Source organism: Eubalaena glacialis, chromosome 1 (genome assembly GCF_028564815.1).
Source record: "Eubalaena glacialis isolate mEubGla1 chromosome 1, mEubGla1.1.hap2.+ XY, whole genome shotgun sequence".
Lineage (NCBI taxonomy): Eukaryota > Metazoa > Chordata > Mammalia > Artiodactyla > Balaenidae > Eubalaena > Eubalaena glacialis.
In genome coordinates this window covers 81,996,000-82,013,043 of record NC_083716.1, presented here as the reverse complement: position 1 = coordinate 82,013,043, position 17,044 = coordinate 81,996,000, and the positions used below count along the sequence as shown (strand labels likewise).

The following is a 17,044-nucleotide window of genomic DNA, read 5'->3' as shown; positions in this document are numbered from 1 at the left end:
TTCTTAAAGTTTCTAAAGAAAACATCTATTTCCTCTGGGATTTCATATGACATTTTCTTTTGTTTTCCTACCTCCTGTATTTTCATGAATATGTGAGTGTGTCTTAATCATAGTATCTTTATATTTAACAGTAGTTTTTTCCTTATGTTATTGGCCTTTATGATATCTGGTGCCAAAAAGAAAATTGCCCAAATTACAGTAGGTCCCCTACATACGAACCTTGAAGTTGCGAACTTTCAGAGATGCAAATGTGTATTCGCATGTCCAGTCATGTAAGTTAGTTCACATGTCTAGCTTACATTGTCACATGTAGCTTGCCCTCTGTCTCCTATTGCTGACTATCCTTCAGCTCTACTATTTCCCACCTCCTCTCCTTCCTCCAGTCAGTAACTCTTCTTGCCTGTTCACTCAGTGCCAGCCCCTGGATGGCAGCTGTTGTACTGTACTACTGTACTTTTCAAGGGACTGTACTGTAAGATTAAAAATGTTTTCTTTATTTTTTGTGTTTGTTTTTTTATGTATTATTTGTGTGAAAAGTATTATAAACCTATTACAGTACAGTACTATATAGCCAATTGTGTTAGTTGGGTACCTAGGCTATCTATATTGGACTTACAAACAAACTGGACTTACGAACGTGCTCTCAGAACAGAACTTGTTCATATGTAGGGGACTTAGTGTATTTCTTTTCTTGGAGAATCATCTTTGCTCATTTAATTCTTTTGGCCCTCAGTGTTACCTTATCTCATGTAAATATAGCCAAACCTATGTTTATTTTACTTATATTTTCTGCAGCATGTTTGATTTTTGCCCATCATTTCATTTTCAAATTTTCATGTTCTTTTCTTACAAATAACCTGTGGCAGGTTTGGTTTTCAAATCAGGTATGTCTGTCATCGATAAGAAATTTAGCACATTCATATGCCATCTTATGGCTTAGTTGCTGTTTTTGCTATTTAGTTTAATATATATCTTAGTATGACATCATTGATATTTTTTATGTCCTTTATATTATATGTTTTGTCACACTTTCTGGTTCTTTATGCACTGCTAGTCACATTTATTTTTTTGTTTTTCTAATTTGATAGATGGCTGCTTTTTGGTTCTGATTACCAACACATTAGTAACTGTTGTAATTGAATCTGTATTTCTTTATTAACATATGTATGTTAAATAATACTTTCTCATCAGGATCTTTTGATTGTCCATTGCTCATCTTTCATCTAAGCTAGAGAAGAACTTCAGAAAAATTTTGTATTTCCACGTCACTCCTAAAAAAGTGCCTTGATTTTGTTTTGATATTTCATAATTTTTTGTTTCGGGCTATTTGTTTCACGAACAGTATATCAGTTTTATTTCAGAGACTTTCAGTCAAACGGATGTTATAAATTCCAAAAAATATTTGTATTTTTTTCCTCAGTTCATTGAAGTAAAGCGTACATAACTTAAGTGTCAAACTTAAGTATCCCATGAGATTCCCTGGTGCTCCAAGTTCCTCATTATTCTGACTTCTGTTATTGTTGATTACTTTTGCTTCTGTGTCTGGCTTTCACTCGATATAGTTTCTGTGAGATTCATTCCTTTTGCTAAGTATACCTATTTCTTTTTATTGCTGTATAGTATTCCACTATATGATTATGCTACCATTTATTTCTCCATTGTATTGGTGGGCATTTGGGCTCTCTCTAGGTTTTGGCTATTATAAACAAAACTGCTGTGAACATTTTCTACAGGCCTTTGGTTAAGAAAAACACACATGTTGGGTGTATAACTAGGGGAGGAATTACTATATATGGCTTGAGGAGAAATTCCCAAATGTTTTTCCAACGTGTATATGTTTACTTATACTCCCACTAGCAAGGAATGAAAGTTTCAGTTGCTTCATGTTCTTGCCAATATCTCCATTTGGTGTTTTCTGACTTTTTCGTTTTAGACATCTAAGTGTGTATAGTGGTATGTCATTGTGGTTATCATGTGAGAGTAAGATAGGGTGTAGGCAGTAGATAGGGGCATGAGGGAACTTCTGGATTTAAGGTAAAGTTTTGTTTCTTGACCTGGATTCTGGTTAAGTGGGTGTGTTCACTGTGAAAATTCACTGAGCCATTTGTACACTTAAGTATACTTGTGCATTGTTTTTGTATATATATTATACTTCAATAAAAATCACAAAAATCACAAAGAAAGAGGTGACAATGACAAATTAAGTTATCTAAAGAAGTCTGAAGAATAACATTAAGCTAAAACCAGGAGTCAGAATAAGATTACTTATTTTATACATGGGGATTAGGTCAACAAATATAATTGTATCAACAAATATAATTATACCAATAAATATAGCATTGTACATATTTCAGGTGTACGATGTGATGATATGATATGCATATATATTGTGGGATGATAACCAGGATCAAGATAATTGACACATCCATCACCTCAAGTAGTTAACTCTTTTTTTTTGATGGTGAGAATGCTTGAGATACACTTTCAGCAAATTTCAAGTATACAATACTGTATAATTAATTATAGTCACCATACTGTACATTAGATCCTCTGAAATTATAATAACTGAAATTTTATACCTTTTGACTTACATCATTCCATTTCCCCATTCCCCCAGCCCTTGGCAACCCCCGGCAACCCACATTTCATTCTCTTTCTATGAAATTGGCTTTTCTTGTTGTTTTTGTTGTTATTTTTAGATTCCACATATAAGTGCTACCAGTAGTATTTTTCTTTCATTGTCTGACTTATTTCACTTAGTATAAGTCCAGCCACATTGTTTCCAGTGGCAGAATTTCCTTCTTTTTATTGCTGAATAGTATTCCCTTGTATATATCCATTACATTTTCATTATTCATTCATATGTTGATGGACCACTTAGGCTGTTTCCATGTTTTGGCTATTGTAAATAATGCTGCAATGAACATGAGGGTGCAGATATCTCTTTGGGATAGTGATTTTGTTTCTTTCGGGTTTATACCCAGAAGTGGAATTGCTGGATCATATAGTAGTTCTATTTTAAATTTTTTGAGGAGCCACTATAGTGTCCTCCATAGTGGCTGCACCAGTTTACATTCCTACCAGCAGTGCACAAGGCTTCCCTTTTCTCTACATCCTTGCCAGCATTTGTTATTTCTTGTCTTTCTGATAATAGCCATTTTAAGGTGTGAGGTGATATCTCCTTGTGATTTTGTTTGCATTTGATGATTAGTGATGTTGAACACCTGTTCATATACCTGTTAGCCATTCATATGTCTTTGGAAAAATGCTTATTGAGGTCCTTTAACCATTTTTCAATTGGATTATTTGCTTTTTGCTTTTGAGTTGTATGAGTTCTTTATAGATTTTGGATATTAACCCATTATCAGAAACATGTTTTAATATTTTCTCCCTTTCTGTAGGTTGCCTTTTCAGTTTCTTGATTGTTTCCTTTGCTGTGCAGAGGCTCTTACGTTTGATGTAGTTCTACTAGTTTATTTTAGCTTTTGTTGCCTGTGCTTTTGGTGTCTTGTCCAAGAATCATTGCCAAGAACCGTGTCAAGGAGCTTCTTCCCTATGTTTTCTTCAGGGGTTTTATGGTATCAGGTCTTATGTATAAGTCTTTGACCTATTTCAAGTTAATTGTTGTGAGTGGTATAAGATCAGGGTCCAGTTTTATTCTTTTGCATGTGGATATCCAGTTTCCCCAACACCAGTTACTGCAGAGACTGTCCTTTCCCCATTGTGTATTATTGGCACCCTGTCAAAAATCAGTTGACTACATAAGTGTGGGTTTATGTCTGGGCTCTTTGTTCCACTTGACCACAGCTATTTTTATCACAGATAAGTCTCCCTTTCCCTGAAATTAATATTCACTTAATGTAACTTAATTGGTTCTTTATTCATTCTTCCAGAAACCATTTATGAATATTTATTATGTGTTCTATTGTGTGCCAGAGGCTGAGGATTCTAAGAAGAATGAGATATATAACTCTTCATAAGGAGAAACTCTTAGAATTATGTAGGGCATTAAAACAAACACATAATCTTTGTATTATTACAAGTCCTACAGTAGAGATGTAAACAAAATCCTGTTTTGTTTTCCTTAGGATTTTTTTCTGGTCAAAAATAAAAAGAAAGAAAAAGTGGGACTTTCAAGCTTAAGATAACTGTTTTTTACATTGAGTGATTTAACCTATTTTCATTTATTGTTGTTTGGTTTTAGTCCTTCCATCCCACGGTATATTTATTTGTACTTGTTGGTTGTTCATTACATGTTTTATTTTATTCTGTTTTGTTTTTTCGACACTGAGCTTACAATGCAATATTCTGTTTTAACATAAGATACCTAAATTTTATCATCTCTCTCCACCTTACCTCTTCGTAAACTTATGTTACTTTACTTCTCATTCAGTGTACTCTCCCTCTTCAGATATTTAAGGAATCTCAGCCTTGGTACTCATGATATGTATCTGCATCAACAGATAAAAAGATTTTACTTACATGTTCTTTATTAGCAGCATAAGAAAATGTCACAGCTTCGTATCTTTCCTTTCAGAAGGTATAAATTATCCTGTTGCAAACTCCTACAGCTGCTGGCTGTCACTTTACTAGCATCTTGTTATTGCTGCTTTTATGAATTCATTCACCATTTCATATATGCCATTTTCCTCCTTGTTTGCATTCTGGTTTTTTTGGTTTTGTTTTTTGCTATGTCATAATTCAGTAAAGTGTGTAAGGTGCATTCATCGTAACTGTATACTGCTTTAAAAAAAAAAACAAACACATATTTGTCCTAGTAACTACCAACTAGGTCAAGATATTTAACATTTCCAGCACCCCTTCAGGTTCCTTTACGACCTTTCCAATCTTTAACAACTTCCCTTCCCTTATGTGGCACTGTTCTATCATTATTTGTTAATCTTGTCTGTTATTGAAACTTAGATATATAGAATTAGTGTATACACTTTTATATGAGGCTTTTTTCATTCAATATATGTTAGATTCACCCACGTTGCTGCCTGTACCAGTAGTTTATTCCTTGTATTACTGCATAGTGTTCCACTTCATGAAAATACTACAATTTACGTACCCATTCTCCTTTTGAGAGGCATTTTTTCTTTTTATATCTAGTAGCTTTTTAGTTATAAAATTTTGTATTTTTTTAGTTTTTACTATAGATATTACAGTTTGCATTTGTGATGTTGTTATATGTAATGAATATTTATTTGGGTGTTCCTCCAGAATTCCTTAACTTAGCTCCTAAAACTCTAATAATATCCCTAAGAGCTGTAGGGGCATCTGTTGTTACAATATTTAGTTTTTGTTCCCAGTTCCTGAAGTAGCTCCAGAGAAATTAAGGTGGAATTGGTGTCTTTTGTTGTTCATAACAAGCCGCTTTCAACCACACCTGGGTTTGTGTTAATGAGGTGACTTTTGGAATGCCTCTAAGAATGAGGTACGGGTACCAGGAACACTAACCATATGATTAGAGGGTTGGAACCCTCTGAGGAGGGGTGAGGGGCTGGAGGTTGAATTAGTTGCTAATGGCCTGTGCTTTAATCAATCATGACTATATAATGAAACCTCCATAATAGTCCTTGAATTTATGGGATTCAGAGAGCTTCCAGGTTGTTGAACATGTGGAGGTACTGGGAGGGTGGCGAGCTCTGAGAGGGCATGGAAGTTCTGTATCCTTTTACCCATTCTTGCTTTGTGTATCTCTTCCTTCTGGGTGTTCCTGAGTTGTATCCTTTTATAATAAACCATTAATCTAGTAAGTAAATCATTTTCCTGCATTCTGTGAGCCACTCTATCAAATTATTGAACCAAAAGAGGAGGGTGTGGGAACCTTGATTTATATCCAGTGGTGAGATATACAGGTGACAATCTGGATTTGCAATTCGTGTCTGAAGTGGGAGTGGTGTTGTGGGACTGAGCCTGGGATCTGACGCTATAGTGTCAGAGTTGAGTTAATTCCTTGGAGTGGGAAAAACTCCCACAAATTTAGTGACCTGAGTAGAATAAAACAGAGGAATTGAGCTTTTCCTCTGCAGTTTTCTTATTTTTGTCTACTTTGATAGTGCTTTACCACTTGACAGACAATACAAGAATCTTAAAACAGTTTAAGTATCCTTTTACTAGTGTTTTGCTGTATTCTACTTTTGTGTTTGTCACAGATTCCAGAAGACATCACTTGTTGCTTCAAAGTCTATTTTCAGTTTTCTTTATTACTTCCCGAAGTTTTATGCTTCCATCAGGTATCATTTTCCATAACTGTAGTATTTCTTGTCTGTGTGTACTGTTGATAATTTTTTCAACCCTTATGTGGAAAATATATTCATTTCAGAAGAATATTTTTGCTGGATTTGGAATTTTCTAGTGGCATTTTTCCTAGCTGCTTAAAATGACATTCCATTTTTGTTTTCTTATTTGCAAATGGCTTATTCAAATTACTACCCAGTGTCTTCTCATTTTCATAGTTTCTGTTGAAGGGTTTGCTGTCAGTTTAGTTACCAGGATGACTTGCCTTTTTTTTCCTCGTTAATTTATAAAATGTCTTTCTTTATTGGGGATAGGACTTCTTTGTCAGGTATATGTATTCCAAATGCCTTCTCCCACTCTGTGTGTTGAACTTTTATTCTCTTTCTGTTTTTTGATAAGGGTAGGTTCTTAATATTATAGTATTATTATATAATTTGTGACCCGTTTAAGAAATCTTTGCCTATCCTGAGGTCATGAAGGTATTTCTTATGGCATTTTCTAAAATTTGTATTGTTTTTTCAAATTTAGATCTATATACCGTCTAAAATATATTTCTCTTTACACTTAAGGTAGCAATGAATGTTCATTATATCAATAATTAAACTAGCATCATTTATTGAAATGATTGTCCTTCTGTTACCCTTGTCATAAATCAAGTGACATATATGTGTGGGTCTGTTTTTGGACTCTTCTTCCATTCTGTTGATATGAAAATTCTTATGCCAGTATCACACTGTTTTAATTATGGTATATTGATAATTATACGTGATAAATGATACTCTTTCTGGCTTAATTTTTTCTTCAAGATTGTTTTGTCGATTTTTACCCTTTGCATTTTCACATATTTCAAAATTAGCTTGTCTGGGATTTTGTTTGAAATTGCTATGAATTTGTACATCAGCATGGAGAGAATTGATATTTTTATAATATCATAATATTTTATAATATTGAGCCTGCCTATCCAGGAATTTGTTACATCCCTCCATTTATTTGGGTCTTCTTATTTTCCTTCATTTTATTTTTTGTAAAGATTTTCATATTTTTCTTGCTATTGTGAGTTGTACCTTTAAAAAATTTAATTTTCTGAAATTTGCTATACTGAACTTGTATCTGATTTCTAAAACTTTTATTTTAGATACTTTTATTTGGATTTTCTGTGTACTTGATTGTTGTACTATATTACTCTAAGAACTTCAGAAAAATGTTGAATAAAATTGGAGATAGTAGGTGTCTTTATCTTGCTCCTAATTTTAAGTGGGACACTTTCCATATTTTACCAGTAAGTGTGATATTTGCTGGAGGTATTTGTAAAAATCCTTTATCACATTGAGAAAATTCCTTTCTATTTCTAGTTTGCCAAGAGGTTTTTTTTTTTTTTTTAAATCCTGCTTTTCTGTATTTACTGGGTTGGTCATATCATCATCTCTTAGGTTTAAAAACTATTCTTTCTTGTAGTTCTACCTTTCAGAAAATTCCGTCGTGATCTTCGTGACCTGTTCTTTTTCTGTAAGCTAGTTAAAAAGTGATTTTCCCTCAGCTTCCAGTCTTTTTTATTTTCACTCTTAATTTTCTGAGAGCCTTCTGATTCATTCTTGATGACTTCAAACACTACTAAACTATTAATGTCTACCAAGTCCTTATTTTCATTCTACATCTCCAGTATTATGCTTCAGATTTATTATAGTTAAGACATGTCTTGCTAAAATACAGTGCCCAATCTATTTTCTTCTAATGTTCCTGGCTTGCTTTGTGACTCTAGTATCTGTACAGCTGTTCATGCATATACCCTGAGAAAACATTTCCTTTTCTGCCAGTGAATTGCTGATCACATTCTGTTGCTGTCTATCTCCTTTCATCAGTGCTCTACTTGCATCCCAGTTTCTACTTTAGTAGTTTATGTCAATGGTGTTGTTTTGTCCTTTAGCTTTCCCTTCCCTTTTTTAAAAAAGAGAATTGGTTCTGAAATAAACACCTGGTCACATACTTTCAGTTTATCCTTGAATCTCTTCTTTGGCTCCTCTTTCTCTGCAGCAGTGATCCCTCAAGTAGAGGCATGAACTCTGGATGATATCAAAAACAGTGCAATTGAATATCTTCTCTTATATGTTTTACAGACATTTCAAGTTCAGTAGTTCCAAAATCTTTCCTGTCTCATTTTCTACACATCCTAATTATTGTCTCTGAGTTGAAGGATTGGAACCTAGAATATGTATTGTAGTGAAATAAAATATTAGACTTTTTTTACATTTTAAGTCTAAGAATAGAACTAAAGTTCATAATAAATTTATTGTTAGTTTTTTTCTATAATTTATAAATATAAACTTCTGTAGTGTTCAAAAATATTCTTTAACGTGGAAAGTTATCACATACTTTGGAGACTATTGGTCTGAAGTTACTCTGTAATCTGTTCCTTGAATACCTCCATGGCCCTTTTTCTTATCTCAACTCCTCCTCTGCTGTTTGCCTTTTTGCTCATTTCCCGAAGATGTTAGAGGGCCCCTGCCTTTGCCTGTGCCCTGGCCCTGTGTTCATGAAGAACACAGTGTTACTCTTTATCCAACAGCTGTTCTTCCTCAGTGAAGCTCAAAATAGAACTAGTTTTACTTCTCATTTACATTAATCTATTATGTGTGTACTTTAACAATAGTGCTTGTAACATATTACTGCAAGTTTTCTTACCAGATTATATGCTTCTTGAATACAGGATGATTTTTAGTAATCTTAGTATTTCCAAGAACTAGCATAGTTCCAGATCCATTGTGGGGACTTGATAATTAATAATTAATGCAATGGCAGAATATTTCTACTATGATTTCTCTTCTTTTCCTAGAGTATGAAGCAAAAGAAACATTCTGCAAATCAATTTGGTAATCTGTAAACAGTAATCATGGTAAGGATTTGTTTCCATACATCTTTTTCCATGTCACCTTAACTCTAAACATTTCAGATTGAACAGAAATTCCGGGGATCGGTATCATTTAAGGATGTGACTGTGGGCTTCACCCAAGAGGAGTGGCAGCACCTGGACCCAACTCAGAGGTCCCTGTACAGAGATGTGATGCTGGAGAACTACAGTAACCTTGTCTCAGTGGGTAAGGTCTGTTTATTATGTAATTCTAAATGGCATTTAAAAATTTTCTTTTAAACCCTAAGCCTAAATTAGGGTTAGATTAAATTTTTAGATCCTCATGGTGGGATTAATGCACTTACAAAAACAGGAGGAGAAAAGGGATCTTTCTGCGTTCTCCACCGTGTGAGGACACAGCAAAAAGATAGCTATCCGCAAACCGGGAAGAGAGGCCTCACCAGATTCTGACCATGCTGGCACCTTGATCTCAGACTTCTCAGCCTCCAGACTGTGAGAAATAAATTTCTGTTGTTTAAGCCTCCTGGTCTGTGGTATTCTGTTATAACAGCGCGAACTGACTAAGGCATCAAGTAATAATAAATGCATGAGAATCTTAAATCAGACCCTCATCCTGGCCACAAATTTATAATGAAAAAAATGCTTTTAATTGAGAAGCATATGGACATTCTGTAGAGTTTAATGATATTTAAGATTGGAAGTCAGGAGTCAATGTTTATTGGTCACTTCTGGGCACCAGGAAGACATATGTATTTACTTCTCCAAGGAAATGTTCAGTGGCACTTTCATTGACCAGCTCTAGAAGCTTCCTCCTCTTTCAGAGGCCCTGAAGTCTAGGCCACCCGGTCCAAGTCCTAAATTATTTCACTTTGATAGGGTATTGTGTTACCAAACCAGAGGTGATCTTCAGGCTGGAGCAAGGAGAGGAGCCATGGGTATTGGAGGAAGAATTCCCAAGACAGAGCTTCGCAGGTGAGTTAATGTGTACTGAACAAATGAACATCAGGGAATTTATTAGTCCAGAGGTTGACAACTTTAAAATGTTTTTTGAAGAATATCACATTAGAGATTCTAATCTTTATAAGTGACTTAAAATACTGATTTTTTGAATCAAATCTCCAGATACCACTCTTACAAAAAATGTTCTCCTTTTGATTCACTTTTTGAATATTCATCATTCTTAAATTTGTCGGTAGTCCAGTTTTTGCCCATCTCATCTTTACTGTTGTTTTTCTTGGTTACTCTGATTCTCAAAGCAATTTCAGTTGCCCACCGTACTACCTCCATTGCTCTACATTCCTGTTGTTTTTGGCCATTTTTTGACTTAAATAATTTTTGAGTACCTGCTATACTGCAAGAGCTGAGAGTATAGTGTGAAAAAAATGTGTCTTAATGAGTTTACAGAAGTAGTGTTGTTAATGGCCATAGGTATGTGAAAAGATGCTCAACATTACTAGTCATTAGGGAAATGCAAATCAAAACCACAATGAGATATCACATCACACCAGTTAGAATGGTTAGCATCAAGAAAACAAGAGTTAAGATGTGTTGGCAAGGATGTGGAGAAAAGCGAACCCTTGTACACTGTTGGTTAAGATGTGAATTGGTTCAGCCACTTTGGAAAACAGTATGCAGGTTCCGCAAAAAATTAGAAATAGAACTAGAATATGACCCAGTATTTATACTTCTGGGTTGTATACCCACCCAAAATGAAAACAGGATATTGAAAAGATATATGCATTCTGATGTTTATTGCAGCATTATTCACAGTAGCCAGGGTATGGAAACAATCTTAGTGCCCATCAACAGATGAATGGATAAAAAAGATGTGATGTGTACAATATGTATACACAGTGGAATATTATCTAGCCACGAGAAAGGGAGGTCATCCTGCCATTTGCAATATGGATGGGCTTTGAACACATTATGCTAAGTGAGATAAGTCAGATAGAGAAAGACAGGTTACTATATGATATCACTTATATGTGGAGTCTGAAAAAGCCAAACTCTTAAAAACAAGAGAGTGATGTGGTGGTTACCAGAGGATGAAAGGTGAGGAAATAGGACATGCTATTTAAGGGTACCAACTTGTAATCAGTAAATAAGCCTTAGAGATCTAATGAACAGTATAGTGAATAGAGGCAACAGTATGGTATTATAATCATCAAATTTGCTAAGAGAGTAGAACTTAAAGAGACTAGAACTTAATTCTTCCAACTACTAAAAAGAAATAATTATGTAACATGATAGTTGTGCTAATTATTGCTACAGTGGCAGTCACAGTATAACTTATAAATTTGTCAAGGTAACATGTTGTACACCTTAAATTTATAAAGTTATATGTCAAATATATTTTAATTAAAAAAAAGTAGTGTTTTGAGTTACATTTCCCTGATGATTAGTGATGTTGAGCACCTTTTCATGTACTCTGTGGCCATCTGCATGTCTTCTTTGAAAAAATGTCTATTCATATCCTCTGCTCATTTTTAAATCAGATTTTTTTTTTTGCTATTGAATTGTATGAGTTCTCTATGTATTTTAGAAATTAACCCTTTATCAGATATATAGTTGTAAATATTTTCTCCTATCAGTAGGTTGCTTTTTCATTTTGTTGATGGTTTCCTTTTATGTGCTAAAGCTTTGAAGTTCCATGTGGTCCCACGTGTTTATTGTGCTTTTGTTGTCTTTGCTTTTGGTTTCAAATCCAAAAAAAAATCATTGCCAAGACCACTATCAAGGAGCTTATTACTGCCTATATTTTCTTCTAGGAGTTTTATGGTTTCAGGTTTTATGTTCCCATCTTTAATTCATTTTGAGTTAGTTTTGCATGTGGCTATACAGTTTTCCCAACACCATTTATGGAAGAGACTGTCCCCTCCCTGGTGTATATTCTTGGATCCTTTGTCTTAAATTAATTGATTATGTATGCATGGGTTTATTTTGGGGCTCTCCGTTCTGTTGCATTGATCTATGTGTCTGTTTTTACGCCAGTACCATGCTGTTTGATTATTATAGCTTTGTAGTATAGTTTGAAATCAGGAAGTGTGATACTTCCAGCTTTGTTCTTTTTTCTCTAGATTGCTTTGGCTGTTTGGAGTCTTTTGTGGGTCCATAGAAATTTTAGGATTGTTTGTTCTACTTATTTGAAAAATGCTGTTGAAATTTTGGTAGGGATTGCTTTGAATCTGTAGATTGCATTGGGTCATATGAACATATTAATAATATAGTTCTCTCAGTCCATGAGCATGGAATAACTTTCCATTTATTTTTGTCTTCTTCAGTTTCTTTTATCAGTGTCTTATAGTTTTCAATATGCAGGTCTTTTATCTCCTTGGTTAAATTTATTTTTAGGTATTTCATTGTTTTCAATGCAGTTTTAAATGGGATTGTTTTCTTACTTTCTTTTTCTGATAGTTTGTATTAATCTATAGAAACACAACAGATTTTTGTATGTTGATTTTGTATCCTCCAACTTTACTGAATTCATTTATTAGTTCTAAAAGTTTTTTGATAGAGTCTTTGGTGTTTTCTATGTGTAATATCATGTTATCTGTAAATAATGACAGTTTTACTTCTTCCTTTCTCATTTGGATGGCTTTTCTTTAAAATTAATTAATTAATTTATTTGGTTGCACCAGGTCTTAGTTGCGGCAGGCAGACTCCTTAGTTGCAGCTTGCCAGCTCCTTAGTTGTGGTACGCGGGCTCTGTAGTTGTGGCATGCAAACTCTTAGTTGTGGCATGCATGTGGGATGTAGTTCCCTGACCAGGGACTGAACCCAGGCTGCCTGCCTTGGGAGCACGCAGTCTTAGCTTCCCTGGTGGGGAAGTCCCTGGATGGCTTTTGTTACATTTTCTTGCCTAAGTCCTCTGACTAGGACTTCCAATACCATGTTCTGAATAGAAGTGTCAAGAATGGGCATCCTTGTCTTGTTCCTGATCTTACAGAAAAATCTTTCAGCTTTTTACCATTGAGTATGATTTTAGCAGTGGTCCTGTCATACATGGCCTGTATTATGTTGAGGTACATTTCCTCACTACCCACTTTGTTGAGAGTTTTGATCACGAATGAGTGTTGAATTTTGTCAGATGTTTTTTTTTTCCATCTATTGAGATGATCATTGATCTTTATCCTTTCCTAATATGATGTATATCACATTGATTTCCAGATGTTGACTCATCTTTTCATTCCTGGAATAAATTCCACTTCATCGTGGTGTATGCTGCCTTTAGTGGATTGTTGAATTTGATTTGCTAATATTTTGTTGAGGATTTTTGTGTCTGTCTTCATCAGGGATATTAGCTTGTAATTTTCTTTTCTTCCGGTGTCTTTGTCAGGTTTTAGTAACAGGGTAATGCTGGCCTTCTAAAATGAATTTGGAAGTGTCCCTCCCTATTAATTTTTTGGAAGAGTTTGAGAAAGATTGGTAATAATTCTTTAAGTGTTTGTTAGAATACACCAATGAAGCTGTCTGGTCCTAGCCTTTTGTTTGCTGGGAGTTTTTTTGATTATTGATTCAAACTTCTTACTAGTAATTGGCCTGTTAAGATTTTTAATTTCTCCCTGATTCAGTGTTGGTAGGTTGTATATTTCTAGGAATTTATTCCTTCTAGTTGTGAAATTTATTGTGGTATAGTTTTTTATAGTAGTTTCTTACCCTTTGTATTTCTGAGGTGTGACTTGTAACATCTTCTTTTTTGTTTCTGGTATTATTTATTTGAGTCTTCTTTTTCTCACCATGAGACTGTCTAAAGGTTTCTCAATTTTGTTTATCTTTTCAAAGAACCAACTCTTAGTTTCATTGATCTTTTCTACGTTATTTTTAGTCCCTATTTCATTTTTATCTGCTCTAGTCTTTGTTATTTCCTCTTCTACTAATTTGGGCTTCATTTCTCCCTCTTTTTCTAGTTCTTTGAGTTGTAAAGTTAGGTTGTTTATTTGAGAGTTTTCTTATTTCTTGATGTAAGCATTGCCATTATGAATTTCCTGCTTAGAACTGCTTTCACTTCATCCTGTGAGTTTTGGTGTATTGTGTTTACATTTTCATTTGTCTCAAGATTTTTTTTCTCCTTTGAGTTCTTCTTTGAGTCATTGGTGTTCACTAGCATTTTGTTTAGTCCCCATATATATGTGAACTTTCCAGTTTTCTTCTTGTAATTGGTTTTTTTCATTCTATATCATTGTGGTTGGAAAAGATGCTTGATATGATTTCAGTCTTCTTGAATTTATTAAGACATATTTTGTGGGCTAACACATGATCTATCCTGGAGAATGTTCCTTGTACATTTGAGAAGAATGTGTATTCTGTTGCTTTTGGGTGGAATGTTTTGTGTATATCTGTTAATTAATCTGGTCTGATGTGTTGATTAAGTCCAGTGTTTCCATATGGATTTTCTGTCTGGATTATCCATTGACAAAAGTGGGATATTATCATCCCTACTATTATTATATTGCCATCAGTTTCTCTCTTTAGGTCTCTTAATGTTTACTTTACATTTAGGTGCTGCTGTGTTGCGTGCATAAATATTTGCAAATGTTATATCCTCTTTTGGGTTGAATCCTTATGACCTGTGTTGGTTTCTATGCATTAGATAAAATAGCCTCTCTCCACTCTTGAAGGAGTAGTCTCATGTAAGAGATATGTTTTACTCTTCAACTCTGCCCTAGCTCTTGGTTGTCCTTTAAAACTTTCCTATTGTCTAAACAGCCTAATTTATTTTTAGTGGCTCCCAATATGTGAGGGTGTTCCAAGACCTATCAGTGTCCCAAAGCAGAGGATCTCACTCAGAATCTAGATTCAGGCTGATTGGAGGCCAGACCCTCAGGCAGTACCTTTTAAAGAGTGCAGATATATAATTCTGTGGGACCGCAGGTATAAGCCCTGCTAGCCACCAGAGCCAGGTGATCTTAGAGGTGTCTCTCTAAGATTGTAGCAGTTGCAACAGTCAGGGTACCAGACTAGTGTGGAAGTTCCTTTCTGGAAGATACCCGTGAGCTGGAGTGAGGCACAGGGAGAGTGCAGAGAAGTCACCCTCCAGGTGGAGTGAGTTAGGAGAGCACAAAGTTGCCACTCATTTACCATTTTCAAATGATAAACCTACCTTGCTTTAGAGGGGTAAGTTCCACATGGTCATCCTTTATAATCCTTTTTATATGTTACTGGATAAAATTTGATAGTGTTTTGTTGAGGATTTGTGGGTCTTCAATACTCATAAGATGTTCATCTTAGTATTCTTGGATATTGATCTGTAGTTGTATTTTCTGATGTTTGATTTTGGTACCAGGGTAATATTGGGCTCATAGAATGAATTAGGAAGTGATCTTTTCCATTTTTTTGAATAATTAATATTAAGTATTTTCTAAGTGTTTGGTAAAATTCACCAGTGAAACCATCTGAACCTGAGCCCTTTTCTGGGAAGTTTTAAAATGACTAATTCAATGTTTTTACTTGTTACAGGTTTTTTCAAATTTTTCTCTTTATTATTGAGTCACTTTCTATATTTTTTCCTAATTTCAGGAATGTTTGCCTTTCATTAAAGTTATCTAATTTGTTGGCATATAATTGTTCATAACATTTCTTTACAATTATTTTTGTTTTTGTAATGTATAAAATATTACAATTTTGTAATGTTAGTATATTATATCCCTAGTGTATATACCGTCTTTCATCTGTAATTTTAGTAATATGAATCTTCTCTGTCAGTCTAACTAGGGATTTGTCAGTTTTGTTCATCCTTTCAAAGAATTATCTATTTTCTTTCTATTCTCTGTTTCATTAATTTTTACTCTAATCTCATTTCCCTCCTTCTGCTTGCCTTGAGTTTGTATTGCTTTTTTCGCCCCGTTTTTCTAAGGTAGAAGGTTAGGTTATTGATTTGAGATCGTTCTCCTTCAATAGCGTTATTTGCAGGTATAAATTGCCCTATAAGTACTGCTTTACGTGTGTCTCATAATCTTGGTATGTTTTGTCTTCATTTTTACTCATCTCAAAGTATTTTTCTAATTTCCCTTGTTTACTGCTTTTTTGATTCTTTTATGTAGGGATGTGTTATTTAATTTGCTCCTATTTGTGAATTTTCAAAATTCCTTTCTATTATTGATTTGTAATTTCCTTCCATCATGCTGGCAGAATCTTTTTGCATCTCTTCTGAGGAATGTTTCATGGGTACTTTTGAAGAATGTGTATTCTGCGACTTTGGAGTGGAGTTTTGTATTTATGAATGTTAGATCTGGTTGCTTTATAGTGCTATTTGTGCCTTCTTTTTCATTTGTTTGTTTTTTCTTCATATTCTGCCCAGTTGTTTTATGCATTACTGAAAGTGGGATATTAAACTCTAATTATTATTGTTGATGTGTGTGTTTCACCTTTCAATTCTGTATTCACTTCATGCATTTTGAAACTGTGTTGTCAGCAGCATATATGCGCTTAGATTTATGTCTCCTTTATCAGTTAACTCTTTTATCATTATATAATGCTTCTCCTTATCTCTAGTAACATCTTTTATGTTAAAGTGTGTTTTGTCTGATATTAGCATAGCCATTCCAGCCTTATAGATGTTGTATACTTGTTTTATGTTTTTCTGTTTTCAAAAATTTTTGATCTATTTGTAGCTTTGAATATAAAGAGTATCTCTTGTAGATAGCATGTGTTTGGATTCTCACATTTTATTCAACCTGACAATTGCTGTCTTTTTATTGGATTTTTCAATCCACTCCAAGTTTCTGTTATTATTCATATAGTTGGATTTACACCTGCCATTTTACTTTTCGGTGTTTACTTGTGCCTTTTTGAGTCTGTGTTCTTTTTATTACTGCCTTCTTTTTCATTAAGTGGGTATATTTTAGTATAGCATGTTGATTCCTTTAATGATAATTTTACTTAAAAAATTGTTTTCCTAGTGGTTCCTATAGGATTTACTTAATAAATTCTTACCTT

The 17,044-nt window shown here is 34.2% G+C and overlaps 1 protein-coding gene across 3 annotated transcripts in view; it reads left to right on the top strand.

The window, feature by feature from the left end:
- Positions 1-17,044, top strand: part of LOC133085057 (zinc finger protein 33B) — a 54,325-nt gene that overhangs the window by 16,321 nt on the left and 20,960 nt on the right. For all 3 annotated transcript variants that reach the window (XM_061181941.1, XM_061181932.1, XM_061181921.1), the window contains 2 exons: positions 9,191-9,335; positions 9,986-10,081. In XM_061181941.1, coding sequence (XP_061037924.1) covers positions 9,302-9,335; positions 9,986-10,081 — 130 coding nt within the window. In that variant the 5' untranslated portion in view covers positions 9,191-9,301. The remainder of the gene's footprint in view (positions 1-9,190; positions 9,336-9,985; positions 10,082-17,044) is intronic.